Source organism: Bos mutus, chromosome 3, assembly GCF_027580195.1.
Source record: "Bos mutus isolate GX-2022 chromosome 3, NWIPB_WYAK_1.1, whole genome shotgun sequence".
Lineage (NCBI taxonomy): Eukaryota > Metazoa > Chordata > Mammalia > Artiodactyla > Bovidae > Bos > Bos mutus.
The window spans coordinates 17,429,501-17,444,582 of NC_091619.1; the positions used below are offsets into that span (position 1 = coordinate 17,429,501).

At 51.4% G+C, this 15,082-nt stretch overlaps 2 protein-coding genes across 5 annotated transcripts; one reads left to right on the forward strand and one right to left on the reverse strand.

The window, feature by feature from the left end:
• Positions 1 to 1,434: 1,434 nt before the first annotated feature.
• On the forward strand, positions 1,435 to 5,449 carry APH1A (aph-1 homolog A, gamma-secretase subunit). The gene is made up of 7 exons (XM_070367177.1): positions 1,435 to 1,773; positions 2,542 to 2,712; positions 2,884 to 2,957; positions 3,197 to 3,319; positions 3,474 to 3,601; positions 4,009 to 4,132; positions 4,478 to 5,449. The coding sequence occupies exons 1-7, from the start codon at positions 1,661 to 1,663 to the stop codon at positions 4,540 to 4,542; spliced, it is 798 nt and encodes a 265-aa protein (XP_070223278.1). The 5' UTR covers positions 1,435 to 1,660; the 3' UTR covers positions 4,543 to 5,449.
• A 135-nt stretch (positions 5,450 to 5,584) lies between these two features.
• CA14 (carbonic anhydrase 14) lies at positions 5,585 to 12,469 on the reverse strand. Of its 4 annotated transcripts, none has more exons than XM_070367175.1 (12): positions 11,875 to 12,469; positions 11,296 to 11,389; positions 9,626 to 9,722; positions 8,570 to 8,749; positions 7,787 to 7,929; positions 7,467 to 7,562; positions 7,204 to 7,270; positions 6,867 to 7,024; positions 6,642 to 6,762; positions 6,393 to 6,413; positions 6,187 to 6,271; positions 5,585 to 6,093 (listed from the first exon to the last, which is right to left on the reverse strand). In XM_070367175.1, the coding sequence occupies exons 2-12, from the start codon at positions 11,338 to 11,340 to the stop codon at positions 6,051 to 6,053; spliced, it is 1,056 nt and encodes a 351-aa protein (XP_070223276.1). In that variant the 5' UTR covers positions 11,341 to 11,389; positions 11,875 to 12,469; the 3' UTR covers positions 5,585 to 6,050. The 4 variants fall into 4 exon arrangements, with proteins under 4 accessions (XP_070223276.1, XP_070223275.1, XP_070223277.1 ...); XM_070367174.1 differs by having other exon boundaries at positions 5,585 to 6,064; positions 11,875 to 12,298; XM_070367176.1 differs by lacking the exon at positions 11,296 to 11,389 and having other exon boundaries at positions 5,585 to 6,064; positions 11,875 to 12,277.
• Positions 12,470 to 15,082: the final 2,613 nt, after the last annotated feature.

Sequence of the window (15,082 nt, forward strand, 5' to 3'; positions counted from 1 at the left end):
GTGACAAATTGCTGGGCACAGTGTGCTAGGCCTAGTCTGACAGGCAATTCAGGGTTCAGAGGCAAGGAAATAAAGAATTTTTTTTAAGGGAGTTAATAAACATCTATTCAACATCTACTATGAGCTAGGCACTATGCAAGTCTCCGTGGAAACACTAATGAACAAGATAGGTTTGGCACCTGTTCCTAAGTCAGAAGATGCTGTGATAACAGCTCAGAGAAGAAATGATGTCTTATCCGCATCTCTTCTGGATTGCTATGCTCAGAAGCAAGACAATACAGAGTCTTGACTACCAACCAGGATGCTCCCACCCTCTCAACCTTATTGGCGGCAGATTTGCATGGTTTGTTCTCATATAATTCTATATAATCTACTCCTTTGGCTCCTTTCCAGAATTTTCTAGAAAAAAATGTAAAACTCTTATGTGGATATACTTCTATGCATTGCCATAAATCACTTCCAGAAAGAAAGGAAGGCTGGCTCTCTTTGAACAATTTTTATAGTATTTTGGGGGTACTTTGATAACTTTCTCAAAAGCAATGTTCTGGTTTCCCTCACCTTCCCATCCTGGCACTCTTTTGCCAAAACATCCTCCCTAAGGACTAACCCTGCTATGAAGTTACAGTACCCTCTTACATTTTAACTTTCTTTCTCTCTAAAAGGCATCCCTTGTGCCTTCCCTTCCCCCAGTCTGAGGAAAAGACACCACTGATGTTCATTTTCAGAAAATAAATAGAGGAAGTATGACATAAAAGGAACTGAGTAACTTTGGTGGTGTGGGGGGGGAGGGGGATAGTTTTCCTTCAACTCCACAGCTATAATTGCTTTTTACAAACAGCTTTAACTCCCAATTCTAACTCAAAATCCCCTCTAACCTACCTAACATTGCTATCCAGGCTTCTTTTAAACTTCTTTCTTATTCGCTTGTCATTACAGATGAAAGCTTCATTAGCGACACTGTATTGTATGTTTCCTACACTAGCCTGTTCAAAGCGCACCTACTTTTAAGTGTAACCTTCATTTCTTGGGCAGTATCTCCAGCTCATTTCCTCTCATTCAAGTAAGAACAATACCCGTCCCTATCTCCCGGCATCCTCTATCCTGTGATTTCTTTGTATTTGTTCTTTAGTTTCTAACAGGATCTTCCCCCTCTGCAGGTCTTCAAGAAGAGGTAGGAGTGCTACCACTCTGCCCCATAAAATAACGAAAAGAAACAGCGACCAAGGCCGAACCGAACCGAACCAAGGAACCTGGGCCGGGCCCAGCCCACTGCTTTAACCGGCAGGAGCCACTCCCAGGTCCGAGGTCCAGGGCAAGGAAACCTGGACTACAACTCCCAGCAGGTCGTGAAGCCACGCCCCACCCCCACAGCTCCGCCCCTACGGATTCTCCCTCCATTGGCCTCCAGGGGGTGGGGATTAGATGGGAGGTGGCCATGAGGCTGCAAAGGGGTTTGTTCCCTCCTCGGCTTCCGTAGAGGAAGTCGCGCGGACTTGTGTCTGGGGTTTCGGTATCCCCGCCTTCCTGGGGGTCCGGGGGTGACATTGCACCGCGCCCCTCACGGGGTCGCGTCGCTACCCCACCCGGACACCCTAGCTGGCGTGCTCCTCCCCTTCCCCTCTCTTGGCCGGGTCTCCACCCCGCCCCCAGCTGCCCAGCCATGGGGGCCGCAGTGTTTTTTGGATGCACTTTCGTCGCTTTCGGCCCGGCCTTTGCGCTTTTCTTGATCACTGTGGCTGGAGACCCGCTTCGCGTCATTATCTTGGTCGCCGGGTAAGTTAGGGGGTTGGGGAGACGCGGAAGGACGCCGAAGAGTGAGATCCGAAAGGAGCTTGAGGACCTGGGGCGAGCCTGGGAACCTGAGTCTTGCTCCTGCTCAGTGGTGTCCGATTCTTTTGCGACCCTATGGACTGTAGCCCGCCAGGCTCTTCTGTTCATGAGATTTTTCCAGGCGAGAATACTGGAGTGGGTTGCCGTACTGAAGATACTACTTCAGGGATCTTCCCTACGCAGGGATGGAAACCGCGTCTCCTGAGTCTGCTGCATTAGCAGGGCCACCTGGGACGCTCCAAGGGAAGCCTTAGTAGGGGGAGACAAGTTGGAGGTGAAGATTGGGAAGGGATCTGATTGATTTGCCCTTTCCCGCAGTTGGTTTCCGCCTTGCAGGGATCGCACAGATTCCTCCTATACTCCTCCTGGCGACGTCAGAGGAGGCCCAGGGCCAAGACTAGTGAAGGGGCTGTGCTGACCTCACCCGTCCCTACGGGAGTATCCAGGAATGGATACCTCGCCCTCTTGTGCTCCTACACTCTGGCTTTCATAGCTCTGCAGACCCTTTAATCAGATTTCTAAGCCTTCCCCTGCATTCAGATCCCTACAAACTCCCTTGGTGGAGACACCTATCCTATCTCCTCCTTGTCTCCCTGGCCATCCGGAAGTCTAAGTTCCGCTTTTTATGCTGCAGCCTTGATTGGTTTCCCTCTTTGATTTCTCAGGATGCCCTCTACCCTTGCTTGTCTGATTGCCCTTGTCTTTCCTTAGGGCATTTTTCTGGCTGGTCTCCCTGCTCCTGGCCTCTGTGGTCTGGTTCATCTTGGTCCATGTGACCGACCGGTCAGATGCCCGGCTCCAGTATGGCCTTCTGATATTTGGTGCTGCAGTCTCCGTCCTTCTACAGGAGGTGTTCCGCTTTGCCTACTACAAGCTGCTTAAGTAAGAAGATGGGATGGTCTGAAGGGGAGAAGGGCAGAGGACTGAACTATAAATGGGGCAACGCTGGGTGGTGGTTTGGACGAGGAAGCACTAAGGGAAGACATTAGAGGGAAAGGAGATTCCTGCCCTCCCTCATGTTTCCCCTGTCCCACCCACCCCACCACACCCCAGGAAGGCAGATGAAGGGTTAGCATCGCTGAGTGAGGACGGAAGATCACCCATCTCCATCCGCCAGATGGCCTATGGTGGTGAGCCAAGGGAGAAGGACTGGAGGAGGGAGTTGGACACTCGTCTCTCCCAGGGAAGCCTCTAAACATCCACATGTCCTAAGTGGCTTCTTGTTTTTCTTCACACCTGACTTCCAAGGATAGGTTGCCTGGAGGGAGAGAAGGTGGGGGGGAACTTGTGCCTGAGAATGGGGAGGGATCACTGGCAGTCAGGCTGTAGTGATCTCTGGCATTGATGAGACCCTCCCTCCCCCCAGTTTCTGGTCTTTCCTTCGGTATCATCAGTGGTGTCTTCTCTGTTATCAATATTTTGGCTGATGCACTTGGGCCAGGTGTGGTTGGGATCCACGGAGACTCACCCTATTACTTCTTGACTTCAGGTAAGGTCCACTTTCTTTTCTTGCCGTCCTGCCCCATCCATCCCTTAGCCCTGACCTGATTTACTGGCCCTCCCTGGAAGACTTCTTTGGCTCAGCATCTCAGGAGGCTGGGAGAAGACGAGGGATGTATCTCATCCCCATCTCCCCCCTGCAGCCTTTCTGACAGCAGCCATTATCCTGCTCCATACCTTTTGGGGAGTTGTGTTCTTTGATGCCTGTGAGAGGAGACGGTACTGGGCTTTGGGCCTGGTGGTTGGGAGTCACCTACTGACATCAGGACTGGTGAGTTGGGGACAGGGGCCTGAGTTAGAGAGAAAAGAACTTAATGGTGAGTGGGATGGAGGGGAAATACATCCTCACTTCTTAACATTTAAAAATCTGTCTTGAGAGGAGGCAGAAAGGTGAGTCTTGAGACATCTCTCAGCTCAGCATCAATTGTATATCCTGCTCTGGGGATTCTCTGGGGAGGACTTTGAATGAATTAATCAAACCATAATGCAGATGGCCTGAGGTGAGCAGGAATAGCAGAAATCTTTGGGAGAGTTGAACATCACAAGATACTTACTGGTGCTCTGAAGGACTGGGGGATTTGAGGGAGATCTCTAGGGAGATTTGGGTCAAAGGCACAATGGGAATATAGGGATTAGAGGGAGAATCTAACTTCTTTTCTATTCTTCCCCCATCACCAGACATTCCTGAACCCCTGGTATGAGGCCAGCCTGCTGCCCATCTATGCAGTCACTATTTCCATGGGGCTCTGGGCCTTCATCACAGCTGGAGGGTCCTTCCGAAGTATCCAGCGCAGTCTCTCGTGTAAGGACTGACTACCTGGACCGATCGCCTGACAGATCCCACCTGCCTGCCCACTGCCCATGACTGAGCCCAGCCCCAGCCCGGTCCATTGCCCAGCATTCTCTGTCTCCTCGTCGGTCTGTTCCACCACCTTCAGGGTCTTGCTTTGTCCACTCGTGTGTGACCTTTAGTCTCTAGGCTTTACCAGGAGCAGTCTGGGTTCAGCCAGTCAGTGACTGGCGGGTTTGAATCTGCACTTGTCCCCACCATCTGGGGACTCCCCTTTCCCCGTGTTGTCCAGGACTCCCCATGTGTCAGTGCTCTGCCCTCACCCTGCCCAAGACTCACCCCCCTTCCCCTCTGCAGGCCGACGGCAGGAGGACAGTCGGGTGATGGTGTATTCTGCCCTGCGCATCCCACCCGAGGACTGAGGGAACCTTGGGGGGGACCCCTGGGCCTGGGGTGCCCTCCTGATCTCCTCGCCCTGTATTTCTCCATCTCCAGTTCTGGACAGTGCAGGTGGCCAAGAAAAGGGACCTAGTTTAGCCATTGCCGTGGAGATGAAGTCAATGGAGGTTCAAGGGTAGACGAGCTCTGAGTTTCCCAGTACCCCCTCCCCAGACTGGACATCTTGGTCTTTTTCTCAGGTCTGAGGGGAACTATTTTTGGTGTGATAAAGACCCCAAATTGCCTTTTTTTTTTTTTGAGTGGGGGGAGGGAGGAGGTATGTTGGAATTCTTCTCCTAACCTCCTGGGACTGTATTTTCCCTCCTCAACTTGCTCCTTATGACTGGGCTTATAACTGTCCAGCTTTCCCCTTGGTCCCAGACTTTGGGGGAAAGGAAGGAAGTGCATGTTTGGGAACTGGTATTACTGGAACTAATGTTTTAACCTCCTTGACCACCAGCATCCCTCCTCTCCCCAAGGTGAAGTGGAGGGTGCTGCGGGGAGCTGGCCCACTCCAGAGTTGCAGTGCTCCTGGAGGAGTCAGCCTACCATGACATCACAGGGAAGGAGGGCAGATTTTTTTCTAGTTTTTAATTGGGGTGTGTGGGGGGCGGGGAGGTTTTCTATAAACTGTATCATTTTCTGCTGAGGGTGGTGTATTCCATCCTTTTAATCGAGGTGTTTGTGATTTTGACTAATAAAAAGGACTTTATAATTGTGGGGGAACTTGGCTTTAAAAGGAGGGGAAAACATGTTAATGAGGTTTCTGCCCTCTCATGGCTCTTTTCCACCTCCTTTCTAACCTGGCAATTTCTGGTTCCCTCCAAGGATAGCTTCGATGCAAGGGCAGGGAGTCTGAACTCATGTCAGAAACTCTGGGTTAAGCATCTTCCAGAAGTGGATCTCTCCTCCTCCAGGATTGGAGTAAAAGGAGTTACTCACCCACGCTTCCGTTTGCCCACCTCTACCATCTGAGGCATTAAGGAACACTCCCATTCTCAAGAGCTCCAGGAGTAAAACCAGACGTGGGGTCAGCAGCTTTAATTTCCAAATATATTGAGCAAAAAAAAGAACAAAACACCAAAATAAACAGCAGCAACCCTTTTTCCTAAGGGGAGATCTTACAGCTATATCTAGGGACAGGGTTATAAAGATGAGGGGACAGGGGACTATGGGCCACATCCTCCTACAACTACACACAGTTGAGCCTCTGCATTGTCACCTTAGGACTGTCCTGATCTCCTCCATGTTCTGAGAGGCTGAAGGTTCTGTTTTTCTTCCTTGAATGAAAGCCTGTCCCTACCTCTGTGTAGGGACTGTCTGGAGGAAAGAGGGGTGTTGGCCTACTCCTACAGTATTTCCTGGCCAGTCCCGGCGCCTCACTTGACAAGCACCCTGACAGCCGAGCAAGTGGAAGGCATCTGAAGTGTCCAGGAAGGAGTCTATGCCTCGGTGGCTCGTGCTGAGGTGAAGACCACACTTTTCCGGTTTCTTAGTCTCTTCCTCCTGGAAGGGAGAATGGTTCGTGGAAATGCCTAGTGTCCAATGTGAAACAGATTAGAGGTGGACTAGGAGCATGCTTTTTGGGACAAAAGAAAGGACTGGAAGATTGGAGAGTAGGACCTCACCGGATCTTTCTAGCGATGAAATAAACAGCCAGCAGAAGGCAGAGACAGCCAACCAGGATTCCTACTCCCAAACTCAGCATTTCACCTGGGAGAGAGATGGAGGGTGTCTGCCTAGGACTGACATAGATAGTGAGCCTTTCCCTAACTTGCTGAGGAGCACCATACCCTGTACCCCACACTTCGATACCTGGGAAAGACTGTCTTACCTGTGGTATACGAGGGTCCCACTGCAAGGGAAGAAAACCTGGGTCAGCGAGACCAGATCCCCACCCAGCTAGAAGCTGCCCTGTGCCAGTCCTGAGGGCTGGGTACGTTGGGGCATGGTGGGTCTCAGTCCAAGCAAGGCCTGGGAATCCCTTCCCCCTGTAGCCTTCTTTTCCTTCTTAAGGGCATCCTAGTTCCTGCCATTGAATCCCCCAGTTTCCTGTCCCTTTTTCCAAGCCCTGTACAGTCACCTTGGATGAAAGAAGCAAAGACCATCCGCTGATTGAGAGGCTGGGGGGCTCGGTAGTTCTGTACCAGTGGCTCAGAGGGCTCCTCCTCCGTGGAGAACAATGTCTCCCGAAGCTTTTCCAGCTGAGGAGCAGAAGCGTGGGACTCAGGGACGAGTGGCCCTTGCTTTGGGGAGTGGGGAAGGGTTTGAGGTTATAACTCCACTGCCTCACCTCTCCACTGCTCACCTGTTCCGTGGAAATCTGGGCCCTTCGATGGAAGACAGTCCAGAGCACACTCTGGTAGCAGGGCGGAGTGGTGAGCGAGCCATTGTAACGGAAGTACTGTGCCAGCAGCGGCGGGAGCAGCCCTCTCACGTTGAAGGGAGGCATGGAGGTCTTCTGATCTGGGCAAGGACAGATTCAGGCTCATCTCCCTCACTGCACCCTCGCTTACCTAGACAGGGCTCCTAGAAGCAAACACCTTGGTCCCTAACTCAGTGCCTCATCCCAGGCCTCTCAGGCCTTGAGAAATTTCCCTGAAGTCTAATGTGACTTTGTCTTCAGATAGATTTTTAGGGCTCACCTTTATACTTGATTTCATGCAAGTGACTCAGAATGTGTTCATAAGCTGGATTCTTAGTCTCACCCACCTGGATGGGGAAGAAATGGGGGAGAGTGTTCAGGATGAGTCCATGTTAGAAGTCAGACATTTGTGTGTAGGATACATGGTGTAAATGGGTTGCTGACTTGTCTTGGGAGGATGACCAGCAACAGACATGGACAGAATAGGACTGAGGGATGCAGAGGGAGTGGAGGGGGGCCTCGGAGGGATCGGGGGCCACTGACCTCAATGAGGATGCCCAAGACAGCCAGGCCCTGAGGCCTCTGAGCAGCCTCACTCAGGCTTTCGTAGGACTCAGAATCATAATGTACAATGTGGAGCTAAGGGAGAGGACAGGGAATTGAATCATTTGATGTTTTCTCCACTACCCAGTCCCAAAGGCTTTGATCCTAGCCGCTGCCACCACCACCACCACCACCTCTTGCATGCAGTAAATCTGCCCCACAAAGCTTGCCCTTTCACCCCAACCATGTTCTCAGTTTCCAGATCCCTGGGACCGACAGTGCCTATCACTACATCCTAATCCAGGCCTTGCTCCTGGTACCTCTGCAGCTGTGGCTTTGCCGTTGATCAGGTGCTCTGACCCCCAGGGGGTTCCTTTCTGACCCCAGTGCAGGTGGAGCTGGGCAGCTACGTATTTTCGGGGAAGTCCTTCCAGATACAGGGTAGAGGGCAGAGAGAGTTGTACTATGAGGGAAAGAGAGCAAGTAGTTAGGGTTGGAGTAATCTGGATGCATTCCTACCCTCCCCCGCAGTTGCCACCACTTCTTGGGAAACTTGGCCAGCCTTTTCTCTTTCTCTGCACAGCACCCAGTTTTTTCCATGTTGTTCAGTGGCTAACTCCTGTCCAGCTCTTTGAGACCCCATGAACTGCAGCACTCCAGGCTTCCCTGTCCTTCACTATCTCCTGCTCAAATGCATGTCCATTGAGTCAGTGATGCCATTCAACCATATCATCCTCTGTTCTTCCCATAGGACACTGCTTTTCTATTTTTTGGTGGCACCCTGGGGCATTGGCATGCAGGATCTTAGTCCCCCAACTAGGAATTGAACCCGTGCCCCCTGCAGTGGGAGCATGGAGTCTTAACCACTGGACCACTGGCTGAAAGTCCCAGCCACTGCTTCTCTAGTGAAGATCAAGGCAGTACTATGATGCTCACCCACCCCTCGACCACCTTTGGCTACAGGAACCTCATCCCCATTCTCTTGTCTCCAAATTTATAGATAAAACCTCCTGAGAATTTAGAAGTTAGGAGAATGCTTCTTCACCTCTGACTCCTAAGATTGGAACTGAAGCTTAATCTCCTTGGAGGCCAGGTCTTTTTACCTGTGTGGCCATTATTGTGCAGGTTCAAAGGCTCAGTGCCAGGCTGTTCATATCCATGGGGCTGCAGAGGTAGCAAGTCAGGGTCAAAAGTCACACTGTCTGTCTGGATATTGATGGGGGACTGGGCATTGCTTCCACATTCAGGGTAAGAGGTGGGCCAGTGGTCTTGACCATGTGGACCTGGTGGGGTTATCACAGACATTTGTCTTGCCCTCTAGCCCCAACCACCCTTCAGCAACCCTCCACCAAGCTATTTACCTACGTGGAGGCGGACATGCACTTCCCTCTACCCCATATGAAGCCCTTAGTTATGCAGGGCTGGGTGAGGGGGGAGTCCCTGCTGGACTCGATGCGGCAGTTCCTTCCCATCCTTCCCATCGCCTATCCAGGGGCAGTAATGATTCCCCTGCTCTCCTGATGAATGGGGAGCAGTTGCCTTTACTTACTGGTTCTCTTGTTGGAGGATACAAGAGCTAATGAGAGGAAGAGAAGATGGGTAGAAAGTCCGCAGAGCCAGAGAGGTGGATTTGAGTAGGAGCAGGAAAGCTGGGAAAATTATTCTAGAGAGGTAGGGTCTCTGGGGAACCCCTATCAAGCGGCCTTAAGATTCAGACCTGCTGACTTCCCATCATTGACTCCTTGCTCTCACACTGGACCTTGCATTGACTCAGGGACTCGTTAAGTTGAAAGGAATCTGGTTGCACCTCTGCCAGGGTCACACACTGTCCTGCTGGCCTCTCCCTCACCCCTGACCTCAGGTTCTGTCCCGGTTCCAGATTCAGGTTGGGGTAGGATCGATCAGGATAGAATGAGCAAGGAGGAGAAGGGGCAGCTAAGCTCATGGCACCTTCCCCCACCCACTTCCCTCTCCACTCTGGCTCCCTCACTCCCACAGAGATTGACTGAGGACATAACTGGCTTTTCTGCTGAATCAGGGGGTGTGGGATTTGATGGTTAGAACAGGATCTAAGAATCAATCTGAGCGAAAGATGGGGCACAGGGAGTTGGGGAATGGAGGAGCTAGGATGAAAAGCTAACGGAAACCTCCCCACCCACGTGGCATAAGTCTTCCCGCCAGGTGAAGAAGTCCCAGTGAGGAAAGGGCGTTGGTAGGCCTGGGTTCTGCTCTCACCCTCGTACGTCCAGTGTTGACCTGCAAGGCAGAGTAACTTTGAGTTACAGCCAGCACAGCCCCAGGCAGGGAGCTCCTCCACTTCCCCCCTTCCCGTTCTCCTCCCTCCTTCCAGCCCTTCCCAAAGGAAGCCCTGAAATTGGACACCGCAGTGGAAAGGTCGGGGGTCTATTTAAAATCAGCCAGGCTGTGCTTGTGTTCCCTGAGTAAAGGGGGAGGAGAATTGAAAAGAGATAAAGCCAGGAGACTAAAATTAACCTGGATCCAAATGTGCAAAATGCCCAACCCTCACTTTTCTCTAGCCTGTGCCAAGCCAGTCTAACACTTGGGCTGAGGTGAGGGTGTAGGCAGAGGGTTTGGAGGAAGGGGACTGGAACAAGGGGAGGGGCAAGAAGTTCAGAGTCGGGGGCCATCTTGCTGAGAGGAGAGGGTGAGTATTCCTTTGCTTTGAAGCTTTGTACGAACCCAGGCACTGAGCTTTGTAAATGTACGAACCCAGGCACTGAGCTGTAAATGAACAAACCCAGGCACTGAGCTGTAAATGAACATTTGCGTTTCTCCTTCTTGTCCCAATAATTCTAAAGGAAGTTTTCCCCATCACCAGGAACCTCTGCTCCCGAGGTTCCCAGATGACTAGGAGAGGTGGGAGTCAGGCAGGGTCTACTCTACGTGGAGCGTGGTGGGTGGGCACAGGCAGCCAGGCTGGCAGGGACAGGATGAAAGTAAAGCATTGTGTGTGGAAATGAGAGCTGCCAGCTGGGTCACATGCCAGGCTCTCATGCAGTCCTGTCTTCTGGATGGAAGGTCTGGGGTCTGCTGGTCCAGCCCTCACCCAGGACCAAACTGCTTCAAGGGGAAAAGGAGGCCTTCCTGCAGGTTGTCTCTGTATTTTTCAAATTGCTAGAAACTTGGGAGTAAAATTCTAAATCTCCACCCCCTGCCCCCTGCCTCCAGCGACCTCTGCTCTCTTATTAACTTAAATAAATCCCTTAGACTGCTAAGATATCCTTGATCTCATCACTGGGCTCTTGGACTGGCTCATCCCTCAGTTCACACAATTCTGAAAAGCAACCCAGAGGAAGGCTGGAGGCAGCCCTGCACTCACCAGCTCAGTGGGACACCTCAACAACTCAAGTCCCCTGGTTCTGGGCGGGCTAACAGCCTTGCCCTTTCCCTCCCACCAAATTCTCAACACACTGGTCTCACATCTCTTCCTCCTCTTTCCTGATTTTTTCCTTTCTCCTAGGGTGGAATTTGCAGCTCTCCTTGGCAGCCCCTCTGCCCAGTCATCTTCTTTGCATTTTCCTCCTGCCCTCTAGACACCTCCCAAGCCCGTTCTTCCAACACATCTTAATTCCACTGCTGGATACTGCACCAGACACAGGGATCACAGAAATGAGTGGTAGGGGTCCTGGGGACATTCCCGGAACACCTCAGCCATTCCCCTGAGAGACCCTCTTCCTCTCCTAGGAGCTCCTGAAGGTCCTTTGTAAATCGTAAGGGACTAACAATATGGACTATTATTGCTACTGCTTTCAGGAAAAACCAGGAAATTGGTCACCCCATGGAACGGAGACCACTCTAGTACTCTTGCCTGGAGAATTCCATGGACAGAGGAGCCTGGTGGGCTACAGTCCATAGGGTCGCAAAGAGTCAGACACGACTGAAGTAACTTAGCACACACGCACCTAGAAAGGAGAGGGGACTTTGGCCACGAGGTTCGTAGTCAGGGATCGGGGTCTGAGTTTGGCAGGAAGTGTAGGAATATTCTCCTGACCACCCCCTCCATGAGTCCTCTATCCTTTCACTCCAGGCCTCTTTGGCTCCCTAATTGGATGAGTTTGTAAATAAAGAAGGCCAGGAGGGTAGCCAGGGACTAGGGCAGTGGGGAAAGAGCTCTGAAGAGACTTTGTAGTCTGCAAATCGATTCTGCGGGAGGCGTGTGTACATATTCTGCCCCAGGTCAGTTTGCCCCCATCCCCACCCACAACAAAGCTGGAAAATCAAAGGGCAAAGAAGGACAGTGGTCTCCTCCCGAGTCCTCTCTCTTTCCCTCCATCTCTGAGCCTGAGCCTATTATTCTAGCCCCCAGGCTTCCTTTCCTCCATTAAACATGCAAGGCAACATGTGTACATCAGCACAGACAGACACACAGACACCCAGATGTACCTACCCCCGTTGGCAGTCAGGATCCAAATCACCTCTAGCAGGAGGGTGAAGAACAACATGGTGTGCCCGGAAGGAGTGCAAGGTACTGGGGGTCTGGGGACTAGAGGACTAGGGCAGGGAGAGAGAGCGGGGAGGGAGAGAGAGAGGGTTGGGGCGGGGGACAGGAGTTTCCTGGAGTTGAGTGTATTTGTCTTTCTCTCTTGCTGTCTTTGTGTCTCTGCGGGCTTCCAGGGGATTTGGTTTTCAGTGGGGGTACCGTGAGTTTCTGGTCCCAGGATAAATCTCTCGCTGCTTCTCTTTCTGCCCTCTCTCTTTTTACCTCTCTTTGCAGTTTTCACTTGCTGGCCAGCTACTTCCAATTGCCTCCTGCTTTTAAGGTGGCTCTGGACGGGTGTACGTGGGGAGGGGGGGGCTGCCCGGGTTGCTGGCGAACAGCTCCTTAAATAGCCGATTAAGCATGCAGGATGGCCCTGCTCAGAGTAGAGCGCGGCTGTGAAAACGGGAGTCCTGGCCCTGGCTCAGGAACCCAGCTTGGGTGAGCTCTTCCTTCCTCTGCTATCCACACAGACACTGTGGAGAAAGGTGTCCCTGGGAACGGGCAGGAGCAGGAACGGAGGTTTTGGGGGTCCGATCCTTTGGGGTCCCGTCCAGTCCCCCTCCGAGGGACTTTGGCTTCTCCTCTGAGGGGCCACTCCCTGGGTGTGGGACAGATAGTGGGAGGACCCGTGCCCAAATCCCTGCAGAATGTGAGGTGCCCTGGAATAGGAAGAGTGCAGAGTTAAAGGGACTTGGGGGACTCAGGGTGCAGCTGGAGGGTAGGAAGTCAAGGACTAAAATCTTGGTTGTGGAAAGTGAGGAAGAGAAGTGAGGCGGGCGAGGAGAGCTCGTTTGGAGCGCTCTTTCTCCTGCGCCTGTCACCACCCCCTTCCCACGGTGAGGCTGGGTCCACGTGCCTTTGTGGCCTGGGTGGGGGGTGGTTTTGTTTGCTAGATAAAGCTCATTTGTGTGCCCAGCGGGGGGAGGGGCTGCAGCAGCACCATGAAGAGACAGCGGCTGCAACTGCCAGACCCAGCCACCTCCCTCCCCTGGGAGCCCAGATCTAGGGCGGCTTTTGTCACTGAAGAGGACACAGACCCTGGGCACGGTGGCCAGGGCAGGAGGAAAGGCGGGGAGACCTTAGAAACAATCACTACCACCATCAAAAAAAAAAAAAAAAAGGTGGACTCCAGGCTAAGAGAGGGGAGGGAGCAGAGAGAGGCCATGTGATCACATTGGAGTGGGAGAGGGGCCCAGGGTCTTCCCACCCGCCCAATCAAAGGCTGGGGCAGGACTTTGGGGACTGAGTGAGAACTGCCACCGGAGAGCTGGGCAAGTGGAGCAGAGAGGCCGTTGAATCTCAGGAATGCAGGCTGGTGCTTGTTCCCCCATGGGACTGGAAATCCTGATTGGAATGTACATCCTAAATCCCTCATTATGAACTGTGAGACTCAAAGATAACCTCAGGCCAAACACTGGCCCCAGTTCTCCCTTCCCTCACCAGAGTCTCAGACTGGAGGAGGCACCCATGTGAGGTCCTTCTGCCCTCCTTGTTCCTGCTCAGTGGCAATATAGTCAAAACAAAGGGAGCAGACGCTAAATAAGGGGGAAGGATAAAAGCCAAGTGAACAGAAATAATGCATATGCTAGATCATCAGCCCCTGCTGAAACAGGAGCCTGGGTGCTTTTCCGTCCACTGTGATTGATTGCAAAGCAAAGCCATTTTGCAGATGCCATATCCTTTTTAATTCTTTCATCACCCTTCAAGTTATTTTTCCCTTCCAGAAAAATTTTGTTTTGAGGTTCCCCCTAAACCCCTCTCATCCCATCTAAGAAGAAGAAAAGGCTTAAAGTGTAAATTAGACTTCCTGGGAATCAGGACTGTTAACACAGAGGAACAGAAAAAAGCAAGCAAGCAGAGACCTCTTTTGCAAGGTAGGAAAGAAGAGGCCTGGACAGAATGACCTCTGCCGGGACAGAGTTCCCTGGAGTGTCCGGGGCTGCGATGCAGCCTCCCGAGATAGATAATGTGTCTTATCAGGCGCCACCTCCTGGTTGTCCATGAATTTTTAAACTTTTTTAAAGTTCCAGTTCAAAATGTCTTGCATGTGATTCCTTCTCAGAAGTGTTTCACTGCTGGTGGGCTTTGGGATTTTGCCTGTACAAGTGGATACTGTTTCACAGAGATGTCTCAGCCTCAAATCAGCGGCTTCCCACTTGGGAGTGAGCAGCCCCTCCCGGCCCTTGTGTCCCCAATGGACAAAGGCCCTGGTATGTAGGAAAGAGGGGAAAGGCGGCAAACTCCAGGGGCTTGCCTGTATTTGTTTATTTTTAAAATTTTTATTGGCAATGTCTTTATTTTTATCTTTGGCTTTACTATGGATATTTCTTTTGTCACCGGGCTGATTTGGAATAGTGTCAAGAGGACGGTTATATGATAAAAAAACAAACAAAAAACTCTTCCCACCTCACCTCCCCCCACCTTAGGTGCTACTAAAACTCTGGCGGTTTTGTTTCAATTCCTAGGTCTCCTTCTGTAGCCCTTTGCTCACTCTGAGCTTGGTGAAAATCCCGACTGGAAACCAAAATGGCTTTCTGGCGCCATCTCCTGTCCTTCCAAATGCAGTGAAATGTGAACTGGGCAGAGAATCGATGGTATCCAAGTGTGGTGACTTCTGGGTTGGTTTTTCTTAAAAGGTCCTTTTTAAAAAAGATTTAAACTGACTAAACATTCTAAATAGTCTAAAATACCTTACAGTAACTCACTAAGTGCTCTGAATTTGTGTGGTGGGGAAAATGAGAGTTCAGTGAGGGAGGGAGGCAGATCAGAAGGAAAGAGGAATGGTAGACACAGGGAACTTACTCAAACAGTCCAGGTGGTGACTCACTGCCGAGAAGAGAGAATCGATGAGGAGACGGAATTAGATGGATTCAGTTTCCTAAAAGAGCAAGCAACTTTGTGATGTAAGTAACACAGATCCAGAGATAGTCTATTTTGATACTCACATTTATTATCACTCCCTTGTCTTCTAACACACTGATACTGAAGGCTCTTAAACAAACACAGAAGCTTTCAAGAATTAAAGTCAAAGTAATTTAGGGGAGAAGGTGGCCAGAACTCTTTTGGATCATTTCTCGATTTTCCAGTTCACATTGCATGGCAGATGCAGTAGAAG